A 14,261-nucleotide genomic window follows, 5' to 3' on the forward strand; every position below is an offset into this window, starting at 1 on the left:
AGGGAAGAAGTCCTGTCCTTAGACTGCCTAAAAATACATCTTTCTTCCTCATTTTTAAAATGAGTAGAAATGGATCTTCCATATACAGAACATTGAGAATGACATGGGGGCACAGCTTGGACTTTGATGGAAGAAAGGGGTGTTGTTGAGTGACTTGAAAACTGGATGAACTTATATGCAAAAAACAAGAGTTTGGAATTGGATGAGAAGCCTGTGAATGAAAGGGATGCTGTGGGTGAGAAGAGATTGAGGGGGGACTGAAGACAAGACTGGTGACAGGTTATTTAGGATGGTGCAAAAGAGGTTGTTGTTGTGGGGAAAGTATTATCTGTAAGGTCACAGGGAATGGTCTGGTGGTGTTCACTCATGAGTTCTCTGCTGTAGATAGAGGTCCCTGAACCCACTGGAAAACATCCCATTTCTGCTGGCCCTTACTCCTCCCAGGGGGTGGCAACACAAGGGTTACACCAACACAGCTGGGGTTGGTGTAGGTTACTGCAGTGTATGACCAGTGTGTGTTTGGATGATGCTGCAGGGGAAGCAATTTGAAATCTTGTTTCACTCAGTTAAAGGTGTAAAATGCCCCTCCACTGCTTTTCAAGGATACAATGCAGGTGACAAAGTCAAAAGTTAAAAATTACATTACAGAATGAAGGTTTCTTGCATACCTCTGTTTCTTGCCTTTTCTTCTCCCTGGGCCCAAACAGGCATTATCCATTTTCATAGAAAAAGAAGGAATGGTTTCATGGGAGAAGCAGCTGAATGCTTCTATTCTGAAGATACATAATGTACAGTGAATGCCAAACAAAGAAAGGAAAAACAAATAGTTACAGCTGGTCTTCCTCTGTTTTCTATGGAATTTGTAGTCTGTGGAAAAAATAAAACATGATCATGTACCTAAGGCTTTTTGTCATAAAGCAATGCAGAAGGGCTTTTGAAAGCAGACGGGCTTAGTTCTTGTGGTTCCTACATTTGAAGAGCTTCAGATGCAACACTAAAACTTAGCAGTTGTGTGGTTTTCATACATATTATATATATAATTCATGTTTTATTTTTACAGTATGTTTTCTCATGCACTGTCTCAGTTATATTTTTTGATGTGCATTTTAAAACATTATTAGAATTTTTTTCCCCTTTGGGTGTAAGTACGAACCTAAATTTACTTAAGCAATGAAACAGTTAATCTGAAATCCTGTTGCTTTGACTGCTTGAGAAATATTCTTGAGTCCCAGAATAAACAAATGGGAATAGAGGCCATGCTCCACAGATTTTCCAGGTTTCAGTATGCATTCCAAGAAATGACCTGACAGCAGGGCAGGTTGCAAGAGCAAATTTTCTGGGGAAAAGTTATAAATCATTGCTCTATTTGCCCTTCCCCCTCTCATAAAATTCATCACGTCATATTTTGGCAGAACAACAAAAGCTGCTGTTCTTTTGGGGGCTTTCTGTAAACGTCCCAGAGGAGAAAAAACCTACTTCTAAACCAGTGTTACAGCATTATTGCAAAGCTCTTTGGAATGACAGGGTTGGGAAATGGATCTCCCAGAATTGCCTATTGAACTAACACAAGCAAGCTGCTGCCAGACTGCAGACAGCTGGGTTGTTCTGTTGCCTTCCATTTTCAGTTTTGATCTTGAAAAACTCTCAGAAACTGAAGTTCATATGGGTTCCTTGAATTTTACAATCCATTAAAAAACTTACCTGTGGAGGTGAGATCTTGGAATTAAATGGGAACTTTTCCATATACCTCATACAAAAAAGCGTTGTGTTCATCTCACTGGGAGCAGAACATTGAAATTTCCTTGGAAGCATTTTTGGGCCCAGATGTATAATTTCTAAAGTAGAACTTAAATTAGTTGGATCTTTTTGAAGCCTTGTGATTCCTGTCTAAAGCAAACACAAGTTGCTCCCTAGCTGGTGTCACCAGCTGTTGCACAAAACCCAGCTCTCTCTTGGGCCATGTTGCTGCAGGGTTTTGAGCAGCACAGGCAGTTTTACTGTGATTTTTTGGCTATGTTGTTTTGCAGTCGTTCCCAAGCAGCTCGCTCATGCACACCCTTGGTGAGGGGACACCTAGTCAGTGCTGTCTCACCCTGTGCTGGGGCCACTCAGCACAGCTCAGGTTGGACATTCCTAAAAGTGGAAGGGGAATGACTGATGAAAACCTATGCCCTCCATTTCAAACGTGTTTTCAATGATTCCCTTCATTTATTTAAACTTATTTAATCCTTGGACAAAAGTTGGTGGGCATTCATACTGTTACATATGAGAATGAGTACACTTCTATAGGAGGCTGGAATCTAGTTTCTATCACAAAGTCATCTCTCACACAAACCTATGGCATATTTCCTTTTTTTAAACTACAAAGTAGGCAAGTAATGCGCCGTAAGCCAGGGGAATGAGGTTCTTTTGGGCAGTTTGTTGAATTGTCCTTCCTAGGTTGAAGGACTTGCCCTGGAGATGCCCAGTACTGAGGGGTAAACATCAGGTTAGTTTCTTGCTGGTTTCCAAGTCTTGAACTGAGATAACCAAAATGTGGCTTTCCTTTACAAAATGTTTCCCAATGCCACCATGGTCAACTGCAGCTTAAAGCCACAGTTCAGTATTACTGTAAGTCACATTCACATTGCTACATAAGCCTAAGATTACTTCAGCGGGATTTAAAAAATATGCTGCAGCTCTATGATGTACAGATGTAATGCAAAATCATATAGTTTGACAAACCAGGTGTGTTTCTGGGGAGGCTGGGTTGGTTGTGGTGGGTTTCCCTTGGCTGATTGTCAAGCTCTCTCTCAGCCACTCACTCATCCCTTGCAAAGGAGGAATGGGTTGAGAAAGCTTCTGGGTTGAGATAAAGGCAGGGAAGTCACCAGTTGTTGTTGAGGGCAAGACAAAGTTGACTTAAGGAAAATTAATTTCTTGCCAATTAAAATAGATATTCAATTATTCCTTCAGGCAGTGGAAAGCACAGACAGGTAGGAACACCTTCGCCTCCACTTGCCCAACTCAGCTTCTCCCCTGATTCCTTCTCCCTTCCCCAGTGCCATCAGGAATGAGGTTGTGGTCAGTACATGTGGGTTTCTCTTGGCTGCTCTGCCTCCTCACACCCTTTTTTCCTTCAGTTGGGCTCTCCCATGGGCTGCTGTCCTGTCCCTGGTGTGGGAGCCTCTGTGCCCTGCAGGGACATACTTTCCAAAACTATGTCCCCTTCCAGTCCCACCTCTGTGCTGTCCCTAACAAAAATTTGTATTAGGCGTTTTAGGGGAAAAAACCCTGGAGAAGTCCAGAGATAGGAATTAATCAGTACATCTGGATGAGAAAATTTTCCTTGTTCCTTCATGCAACTAATAATTGATGAGCAGAAATGCCCACGGGTTTGTATCCCTAATTCCTTTTAAAATTTACCTGTCGTTGTTGTGTAGAGATGTATGCAGGTGTGCTAGTGTACTCCTTTAAACACCATGCTGACCATGGCTTTGCTAGTATTGTCTATTAAGGTTACATTTCCTTTAAGTATTCATGTTTTTAAAAATAAACCAATATGGAATCTCTACAAGACAGTAGAGACATTTCAGCAGAAAATATTTCAGCAGCCCGTATTGCTGATAGTATAGTAACAACTGTTCTTTTCTAGGTGTTAAAGTGGGTTGAAGAAGCAGTTCAAGCCTCCAAAGTGCATCTCTTATCTACAGACCATCTGTCCATGGCCGTAAATACTTGGCAGATCCCTTTTGATCCCAGTCTGAAGGAAGTTACAGTGTCCTTGAGCGGTCCTTCGCCAGCAATGGAGATTCATAATCCTCTAGGTGAAGTACTTTATACTTTCTTTTGTGATAGTGAAAAAAGAGAAGGAAAAATCCCTTCTGATATTGTATTTTTTTCCCAATATTCCATGGTTTTTTTTCACTTGGAGGAAACTGGAATATTTCCTTATTCTGTCCATTTCGTCTCACCTCCACCTTCTTTGTTACTATTTCTCCTTGCATTCCAGATTGCTGGACACTTTTGTCTTTCATCTGTTTTTGTATTTCCTGAACCATCATTTGAGGGTTGTACATGATGGTTGGGTTTTATGTGAGGAAAATTCAGCCATGGTCTAGCTGTTTTTAACTGAGAACACTCAGAACCAAACCTGTCTCCCCTGCCCATCTCCAGCTGAGCAGTGTGTGATGGGGAATGCAATGACAGATTTGGAGCTAATCTATAATTGAAGCTATTTTGAACAAATCTGTTGTTTATTATTAAGTTGATGCCCTAGGAACTTGGAACAGCACTCCAGAAATAAATTCAGATCATATTTTGTATTCTCTGAATGACTTTTGCCTAAGGATATTGCTTGAGTAGCTGGGAAATATCTTATGCCCAGGATGGGTTCCCTGCAATGTGGTCTGGTCTGTCCTGCACTGAGGCAGTCTTGTTTACAGGAAAGAGGTTTGCTCAATATCTGTGTTCAAGCCATGACAACGCACAGTCCTGGGTGCAAGTGTCAGGCTTCCCTGAAGCTGTGACCCCACCTCTTTTTGGCCTTTCTCATGGATCAGCTCCATGCATCTAAATCCACAGGGTTTCACTGAAATTACCCAAGGCAAATCTAGTAGGTTTTGAAAATGGGCACTAGGACATCCCACTCTCCACTTCCTCTTTCCCTTTAGGGCTGTGAAAGAGCCAGGTGAGTTTTAGAGTTGATGATTCTTCAGGGTCAGCATTTATGGAGCAAAATTCCCCTCTAGAGGGCCAGTTCCTGCACACAATCACCCACATATAAATGAACATTTTCAGTATTCTGTCAGAGAATTATAGGGAATGTTGACTGTTGTAAATGTCATTGACTCCTAAGTTGTAAGTCAAGCATCAGAAATACAGTTGTCGAAAACAAAAATATTGCATTTACTCTCTGTTTTTTTAAAAGCATACTGTGTTTACTCCATCCTGTGTTTAGTTCCTGTTTCTGTTTTTTCAGGCAAGCAGCTCAGTAAGGGATCAGGACTGAATGAATTGCTAAATATCCAAAACTCTGCAAAGGTAGTAAATGTCAAAGATCCAGAACCTGGAACATGGACAATTAAGGTAAAGTTATTGCAGAACTTCTGTGTGATTATTCTGTAGCATATAAGTGGGTTGTATATATAATGATTTGCTATATTATTTATCATACATGCTTACGGCTGAGTCTGTGTTACAGTAAATGTTCTGTGATCTTGTATTTAATGTTGTACAGCTGAGTCTGTGTTACAGTAAATGTCCTGTGCTCTTGTATTTAATATTGTTGTATACCTCTTTATGTAGGTAAAGCTGCATGATCCCAGCTTTCCTAAATAGATGTGGAAACAATCCTACTGGTATAGATGCTTTCTGACTGAACTCTTCTATTGTAGCAGTGTAAATACTCTATAGTCATTTCTGGAGAGGAAGGCACCAGGGTGAGGCACTTTATAGGCAGTGCTGAATGGATCCTGCTGTGCATTGTCCCTGCCCTAAGCACAGAGGTGCTTTGAAAAGGATCACGAATTCACACACAGCCCTGGGGGAAGCTGTTGATCCTGCTGCAGAACTACAGCTACAAAAGCATGTTGAACTCAGCAGCTCTGGGGGGAATTGTTTGAATGTCTGTCTAGGACTGAGGGCTTATCAAACGAGGGACAGCGACTTTTTGTATGGGCAGATATATGGGACAAGAGGGAAAGGTTTTAAACTGCCAGAGGGGAGGGCTGGATGGGCTATTGGGAAGGAATCATTCCCTTCCCCAGTGAGGGTGGGCAGGCCCTGGCACAGGGTGCCCAGAGAAGCTGTGGCTGCCCCTGAATCCCTGGCAGTGTCCAAGGCCAGGCTGGACAGGGCTTGGAGCAACCTGGGCTAGTGGGAGGTCTCCCTGCCCATGGCAGGGGATGGCACTAGATGACTTTTAAAGTCCTTTCCAATTCCAAGATTCTGTGACCAAAAGTGCTGAAAACCAGTACAGAGACAACCTGGTGGGCTATTAAAAGTGAAAAAGAAAAGAGTTTGGATCCTGCTGGACATGGTAACATGATCCACGTTGGGTCCTGAGACCTTTTCCTACAAGTCAGTGCTTTAGGATTCACTTCTGTCAGCCTCTGTTGCTGGAGCCTTCTAGGGTGAGGGATCAGTGCAGCAAATATCCAGTGCCCTGCAGCCCAGAGGGGCAGTGCAGGAAGAGCCCTCTGTGCTCCTGGCTGCGTGATGTGAGCTGAGCCACTGGTGTGTGCCAGCACCAAGTGCTGGCTGCTGGGGAGGAGTCCTGGGCTCAGGGTGGGACACCTGCAGAGCCAACAGTCCCCTTGTACCCAGGCTGCTGCTGGTGGCATGCACTCCTGGCAGCAGGAGAGCAGCCCTGCCAAGCCATCAGGCTGCTCCTGCAGGCAGGGCCTGCGAGTTTTTTGGGGGTTGGGAGGTTTTTTCAGTTCTTTTTCCTAAGCTTGGTGTAATGCTGTCTCCAGCTCTGTGGAGAGCATGGATAAAACTTTCAAATTTATGTGTTTTGTGTTAAAAAAGAAATTAAGACAATCTCTTGAATATGTAGTTGAAATATTTAAATCTAAATTTTATGAGCAAGCCAGGTCATGCATTTCTTCATAGGTACCTGTATTTTGGGCAATTTTTTGATGTTGTTTGCAAGACAGGAAAGCATCTTTCACAAATATGTATTTGCTCTTTTAGTTATACTCATCCAACCTGGGATGGCGAACATTAATGTACAGTCTCTGTAATCCATGTTCAACTACAAATAATGAGAAGAGACCTAAAGATAATAATTGGAAAGCAGTCCTGTGTGATGAACTAATTCCTTGTGTTTGCCTAAACACCTCCAGCTTCTAGACATGACAGTGAGAGATGTTTTTATTGTTATTAGGAGATGGTAACATTTTATAAGGTTATTCCGGCCTTAAAAGTTACAAATAACCAAAGGTCTGAGTAATTCATAAAGAGAAATTATTTCCCAGTATATTTTTCTGTGGATTGTTGACTCGGCTTTAGTCACTGGCTTGGTTTATTTACTCAAAGATTTTAAGACTTAAGCTTTGTGAAAATTTTATTCACACCATAAACTCCTTATATAGATGCACCAAGCTATAAAAACAGAACTTTATCACTGAGTTTATCTAATGAAATTTTAACTGGCAATTAACGCTTGATACCTTGAGTTGTTTGGCACAATTAAATATTTCTTTATATTGTTAACAGCTGGCTTATATAAAAAAGGCTTTAGTGGTTCTATTTCTGAGGTGAAAGGCTAACTAAATAGAAGGAAATATGTTGTTTTAATCAGACAGACATTGATTTGTCATGGTGCCTAATGCCTGTCCAAAGGCTGTTAGTTAGAAGAAACAACTGTTTAATTTGATACTCACATGCAGTTGTGGCAGAGGGGGCTACTCTGGAGTAACCTCTCCCAGAGAGCTGCAGGAATTTGAGAATGGATCCGGTAAAACTCCAGGGAAGCTCAGTGGAAGCTTCCAGACACCTGAAGGGTGTAGAAGTAGGTGAGGAGGAAAAGCCATGGGTTCCTGTGCACCTTTGGCAAATAGCACTTGACCTTTCTTTCTCTGCATGGAATCATACAAGTAACTTATAATTACTTTGATTTGTCTTCTTTAAGATGAAAGATGTGCATCAAAGCAACTATGCTCTCCAGAACATGAAGCTCAGGCTGTTCATGGGTGATGGATGGGTGGATGGGTTGTTCTGATTTCTTTTTTGTAGGTCAAAGCAGAATGACAAGGTGAGGGTATAAGGGTACAGACCAGAGGGGAGAGGTACCTGTGCACCCTCTGTTCTCCCTTGGCCAGGGGAGAGAAGCACCTTTAAAGCATTGATTTTTCTGTTGAGCTCTGATTCACTCACCATTTTCTAGTGGAGTTTGTAATGGTCAGGTCCTAACTCCCAGACCACTACCATTGCAGCAGGCACTAGCACGTGGCAAGGACTTGTGGATATGTTGGTATGGTTTACTTCCAAGACAAACTGACTCTCTTTGCTGACGCCACAATTGTAGGGCTGGGTGCAAAAGCAAAGCTTTATTCAAGGTGCTTTTCCTTACCACTTTAGCCATAAGGTTCCTGTCTGTGCTGCTGTTAGCCATGCTGGAGTCAGTCCCTGAGCTCAGGGCTGGCTCACCTCTGTGCAGTGCCTGCAGTGCTGATTCCATGTGCTGGCTGTTTTGCAGACCTCGAGCAGCGGGAGGCACTCTGTGCGCATCACGGGGCTCAGCACCATCGACTTCCGGGCTGGCTTCTCCAGAAAGCCCACCTTGGACTTCAAAAAAACATCCAGCAGGCCAGTGCAAGGTTTGTTTCCACTTCAGTCTGTGTTAAATACCTTCAGGCCCCCAAAATCGAGTAGAGCTCTATGATGAGCTTTGTGATAACTCTGGGGATGCTGTGGGTTGGTTCCTGGAAGGGCTTTGTATCTGTGTGACATAAATACAGATATTCTTAACTATGCCTCAAAATTGTGGTGCCATTTCTGTTATTTTTGGAGCTTCAGAAAAGGCATTGACCTAGAGGCATGGTGAAGTTAATAAAGAAGCTGCTTTTTCAGAAACACCTGTTGGAAATCAGTAATTTAAACTCTCCCCAGCTGGGTCTCCTCACGGCTAATAAGCAGAGCTCAGCTGAGCACAATTTAGCCTTTCCCTACTCAGTAGGTAAGGGCTGGGGCTGAATGCTGCATTCATGGGGTAGTGAGCCATGCAGATGAAATTTTATCTTTCATGTTTTAATTATCTGTTTTCTTTAGCACTTAAAATAGTGTGTTTCTGTTTTTCTAGGGATTCCGACCTTCATGCTGCTGAATACCACAGGGATCCTGCTTCCAGCTAGAGTAGACCGACTGGAACTTCTGAGTATTACAGGGGAACTCCTTAAGACCTTGCCTGTGAAATACTATCCTGACAGAAAACCCTATGGACTATGGAACATTTCTGACTTCATTCCACCAGATGAAGCTTTTTTTGTTAAAATAACAGGCTATGACAAGGATGGTTATCTTTTCCAGAGAGTTTCAAGTGTTTTGTTTTCTAGTATTATTCCTGGTAAGTGGCTTTAGCTTGAATTGACTGTTCATTTGTCTCATCTGAGTCTGTTGAAGTTGAGGTCTTGTATGCTTTTAGAACTTATGCTAGTACTTTCTGTGCTGTTTCCTTCCAAAGTTCTGTCTCTAGTTCATGGTGGTCAATACCCACTAAGTGGAGCTTTATCAGAAATTGAGCTTCCTTTTAATGAAAGGAAAGGATTGGATGTGTGTTAGTAGCTGTTAATACACTTTCTGAGGAATGTTTTTTTTCTTCAGATGCCCCCAAAGTTACAATGCCCATGAAGACTCCAGGATATTATTTACAGCCAGGCTCTATTCCTTGCCACGTTGACAGCCTTATACCTTTTACTCAGCGTTTTACTAAAAATGGAGTAAAACTGGGAGTGGATCAGTTCTTTAAGTAAGTAGTGACAATGCTGCTTGTTTTCCATGTTTATATGTTTATAAATCCTATTTATAGCTTATGATTTCTATTATTATTTTCTGCTATGTGCTGTCTATGTCCTGCTCCTTCCAGTCTGTTATTTTTGGTGCTCTTCATCAGGAAAGCTGTGTTTTATGGAGATATTGAGAATATTTATATATAGAGAGATATATCTATCAATGATGTACAGAGGAGGGGGTACACTTTGCATGTGATGGGATTTATAAGGTTCTGGCCTAAATTCCCCTCAAGTGTGTGCTCTGAAGTTATGATAAACTGGGTCTAAAAGTCTAGAAGGCAAATGGTTTTAATTGGTAACTAGCTTTGTTTATTAAACACACCCCCCACTCTGGCCCCAGTGATATGTAGATGACTGGGCATACATTAATTTGTTTGATTTCTTAATGCCTTTCATGGATGCCCTAGAAGTATGTCCTATGATATTCCTGCCCTAGAAACCTTCATCTTCAGAAAATCTTTTAAAATAGCAAAATTTATGTGGGGTATACCACAAGGCTCTTCAGATTTCTGTATAGAAAAAGAATTGTGTGCCCTTTCTCTGTAGGGTGAGAGAATAATAATTAAAAAAAAGTTAATTAGTTAAAATACTCCTAAAGTGCCCCTTTTAATTTTGTTTGTTAAACCCAGAAGGGAAGTGTGCCCTAGCAAACAGTGTCAGCAGCAGCCTCCTGTGCAGTCCAAAGCACCTCAGGAGCAGACTGTAGGCTAAATTCTGCATTCTCCAGCAGGTACAGCATACCCAAGTAAACACATCCTGCAGCTCCTTGTGCACTGCTGGCAGCTGGAAATGCTGGAGCTTGGTGTGGTTTGGGTTTTAATGAGGTGCCACTGACACATAGTCAGCCCCAGCACAGCACATACTTGGGTTGCTGTGTAATGTTTTCCATTCCTTAGGTATCAAACCCCACACTTGTCCTTGTTCTTCACACATCCAGCACCGCTGATTCGACTGTGTTTTTCTTTTTTCTGTTACAGAGCAGATGAATGAACATATCATCCAAGTTAATTTAACAAAACATATCTCAAGCCAAATATTGTTGGTCACAGTTAAATAGGATCTAATTCAGCTTGGCTTGTTTGTCTCTTATTTGTAGGGAAGTTCCAGGCAGGGTTTGTCCAGCTTAGTAGTTCAGTGCAGATTTGAACTGTAGTGTTCTTCTGCATTGGATGAGTTTTGTTTTGGTGTCGAGATGTCTTTACTCAGATGTTTTAATATTTATTTTAAAACCTAAATGGTTTATAAGTTGAATATTGTATTTTTATTGTGACGATTGTCTATGTGAAAATACCCTTAGAATGACTATAGGCTCAAGGTTCATGAGGAGAACAGACTTTGAAATCTGAATTTATTTTTTTTTACTTTGGTTCCAGAGGTACTATCAGCTGCAGTAATAATTCCTAATTTTAAATTAGTAACATATGTTAAGAAAAAGAAAATTTTGTAGCTTTGTCTTTCTACATTTCTGCATCCTGTGGTAGTATAGGAAAAAAATTTGGGTTTTGCTTAATATCCCAGTGCATTTTTTTACCAGCCTGAGAAAGGAGGTCAAGAGCAGTAGTTGGGCACCTCATTCCAGTGGGCAGTGGGAACTGAGCACTAAAGTGTCTATACAATCAATTCTGTATTGCAAATAACAGATCCCACCAATCCTGCAGAGATTACAATCAGCAAAAATAAGACATTAAATTCTGACAAGAAAGGCAATTCATGTAGTTAATCAAAACAACAACCATGATAATTAAAAAATGTACTGATAATGAACTGCTATCTATGATTGCCGTTCAAGTCTAGTAAATTATGCAGAATATATTCCTCCAAACCATATGCTAGGAAGTGAAATTATAGGTTTCATTTCTCCCTGTGAGCCATAGCCTTCTGCTGGTGAGCTCCCAGCTGGGTCTGGAGCAGCGTGGTGGGGGTGTCCAGCAGGTGAGGTCCAATACAACCCTAGCCCCACCATGCTCTCTGCATGACTGAGAACCAGGGGGTCATCTGGGCTGTGGAGTTTGAGTGTTTGTAGTTGGCCAGCTGCCCACACAAACAGCCCAATCAGCAGATTGCATGTACAGTAAAACTAATTTGGTAGATAATGGTGATGCTGCAAGGTGCTGAATTATCTCATGACATGTGCTGTGATTTGTGTGCTGTTACAGCTCCTCACCCAGTGCCCATGTGTGTAGCAGATGCCCTGAGCTGTGTGTTAGTCCTTGCTGCCAGCGTTGGTTTGATTTCTAAATTTTTCTTTAATAGTCCACCACAGCTCTTTGTTTTGCCAAGCTGTTCCATGCCCCTGGGCACATTTCCCTTTGTGCTTCTGTTCTCAAAGCTTCCATGTTTGACATCTGGCATGTAGCACAAGTCAGGAAGGAAGCAGAACAGGATTGCCTAACCTCACTTCTAACATACTTTCCATGAAATAAAGGAGTTTCTCACTTGTTATTTGGAAGAAACACCACCTTATTCTTTAGTGTTGGCAGTTGCTGCCATGTCCGTGTGCCAGCATTGCACTGGGAATTATCATAGATTTGAAGTATGATATATTAGGTTATCTAGAGTAAGTATGAAGTAAGAGGGAACAAGTAGAAAGCCATTTAAGGTCACTGTACGCAGTTTTCATTTGTGGTGTGGTTGGATTGTCTGTCTCATGGTGCTATAGCATTGACCTTCCTTGCCTATTCCAAGTCTCTTGTTCCTTCTGTATTCTTTAAGGGCTGATAAATCAATCTATTCAGACAAACAAAGGGGTCATTAATGTAGTGTTTTCCTGTAATGTGGCAATGACTTGCCAAAGCTCTCACAGATATTTTGGTGCTTATCAGTTTTGTTTATGTGCCATAGCAACAGGCCACGGGGAGCACTGGGATACTGCAGAACCACTGGTTTGCTCATTTATGTTGTCCTCTGTGTGTCTGTAGCACCAGAAGTTTATAAAATGTGGTTTTGTATCATGAGAGACTGAGAATGTTTGTTTTGAAGCACATGTAAGCAGCCTATCTAGATACAATTTTATTTCCTTCTTGCTTTCACATTGTGTGTGATACCAATGTGGTGTTACTGCCCAGCAGCCTTGGCCTTGCTGGGATCTAGAGAACACCTGCAGTGGTTCTCTGGATTGCTGTACCTGTGAGTTTGGGAAGCTCAGGTGGGAGGATGAGACCTTGTTGCCTTTGCTGGTAAGAGGCATGGGCTTGGTTCTGCAAACTGGCTCTGCACAGAAACTTGCTGGCTTCAAGAAGTGTGTCTACTCAGGTGGTAAATACAGCAGAGCACAAGCAGCTGAGAGAATGACAGGCCTTTGGGTATTGTGTGACAACTGCTGACTTGTTAAAGGTTTATTTTTTGATGTGCAAGTGGGACATTCTGCAAAATCTTAGGAGAAAATAACCATTCATAAAGTGGCATCCAGTTTGATTCTTTAGAGGGTCTGTCTTGCCTCTGAATGATTGTGCCTGCAGTCAGGAAACCAAGCTGGTGTAGCTCTTGATTCCTTGAGGGATTCAGTGGCTGCCCTTTTCTCCTGCAGAGAATCATCCAGCATGAGCTGGGACATTGCCCAGGTGTCTGTGTCCGACGAGGGCTTCTATGAGTGCATGGCCAGCAGCACTGCGGGGACGGGACGCGCGCAGACGTTCCTCGACGTGTCAGGTGCGTCCCAGCCTCCCTCCTGGGGTGGGGTATTTGGGCTACAACACTTAAGAAAAGCACATGGGGCCGATAAAATACATTGCCAGTTTTACATGTATTTTTAATTACTGTGTTTTTTCCTCACCCATGTCCACAAGTGAGCTGGTGTTCATTCAACAAACCTGTTTTAAATATCAAAGTTGATTTGGTTTTAGTTCCTGCTATCAGTTGGACTTGCAGAATAGATCTGACCTATAGAATCCAAAACCTAAATCTCAGATTTCAACTGTTCTCGATTTTATTTCATTTTGTAGCAACTGTATGTTGGCTTGATTGTATATATGTGTTGTCTGATAGACAAGGAAGTAAGAAAGTTGTGTTCAAATTTCTGCTTTTTTACAATACAAAATTCAGTAAATTTTTGGAAATCTCATCTATTACCTTGAATTTCTTAAAAGTGGTAATAAAGATGAGGAAGTAAAATGAATGAGCTAAACAATATGGCTTATCACAAAGATAATTTTGAATAAGTAGGCTTATTTCTGTCTGTGGGTGGATGGATGAGACCTCTGCCCATACTACAGCAAGTTTTGTCTCTTAATTTTTCACAGTTGCAGTGCAGACAGAGTGAGAGGGAAAAATAATTTCTGGTTTGTAGTAAAGATCTATTCTATACAGCCTTGTGTTGGTGTTGATCAGATATAAGTCTTGGAGCAAATGAAAGCTGTTGCTGGTGAGCTGGAAAAACACTGGAGCAGTAATTCTGTGACAGGGAGGAATGGGAGAACTCAGAGCAACATTTTCATCTCAGGGTTTCCTTTAATGGCCTGAAATTAAAGTTGTCTTGCCTCTTATCTCTTGCAGTAGCTACTCCAGGTAGCCACTCCAGGTGGCTTATGAATCACAGAATCACAAAACAATTCAGGCTGGAGGCACCTTTGGAAGTCGCCTAGTTCAATTCACAGCTCAAAGAGAATTAGCTTCTGGGCTTGATTATGTTTTTCAGGAACTTGTCCAATCAGTCTTTGAATGTCCCCAAGGGTGGAGATTTCACAAGTTTGTGGGCAGCCTTCGCTGCTTAACTACCCCCCAGGAAAATATTTTTTATGTCTGGTGGGAATTTCCCCTGCTGCATGTTAT

General features: G+C 41.9%; 1 protein-coding gene across 1 annotated transcript in view; it reads left to right on the forward strand.

Annotated features, from left to right (window-relative positions):
- Positions 1 to 14,261, forward strand: part of HMCN1 (hemicentin 1) — a gene marked incomplete at its 5' end in the record, with an annotated part of 161,843 nt that overhangs the window by 39,141 nt on the left and 108,441 nt on the right. The window contains 6 exons of the mRNA XM_084211302.1: positions 3,635 to 3,806; positions 4,961 to 5,067; positions 8,183 to 8,303; positions 8,786 to 9,049; positions 9,307 to 9,451; positions 13,021 to 13,142. Coding sequence (XP_084067428.1) covers positions 3,635 to 3,806; positions 4,961 to 5,067; positions 8,183 to 8,303; positions 8,786 to 9,049; positions 9,307 to 9,451; positions 13,021 to 13,142 — 931 coding nt within the window. The remainder of the gene's footprint in view (positions 1 to 3,634; positions 3,807 to 4,960; positions 5,068 to 8,182; positions 8,304 to 8,785; positions 9,050 to 9,306; positions 9,452 to 13,020; positions 13,143 to 14,261) is intronic.

Source organism: Fringilla coelebs, assembly GCF_963513975.1.
Source record: "Fringilla coelebs genome assembly, chromosome: 9".
NCBI classification, from domain to species: Eukaryota; Metazoa; Chordata; class Aves; order Passeriformes; family Fringillidae; genus Fringilla; species Fringilla coelebs.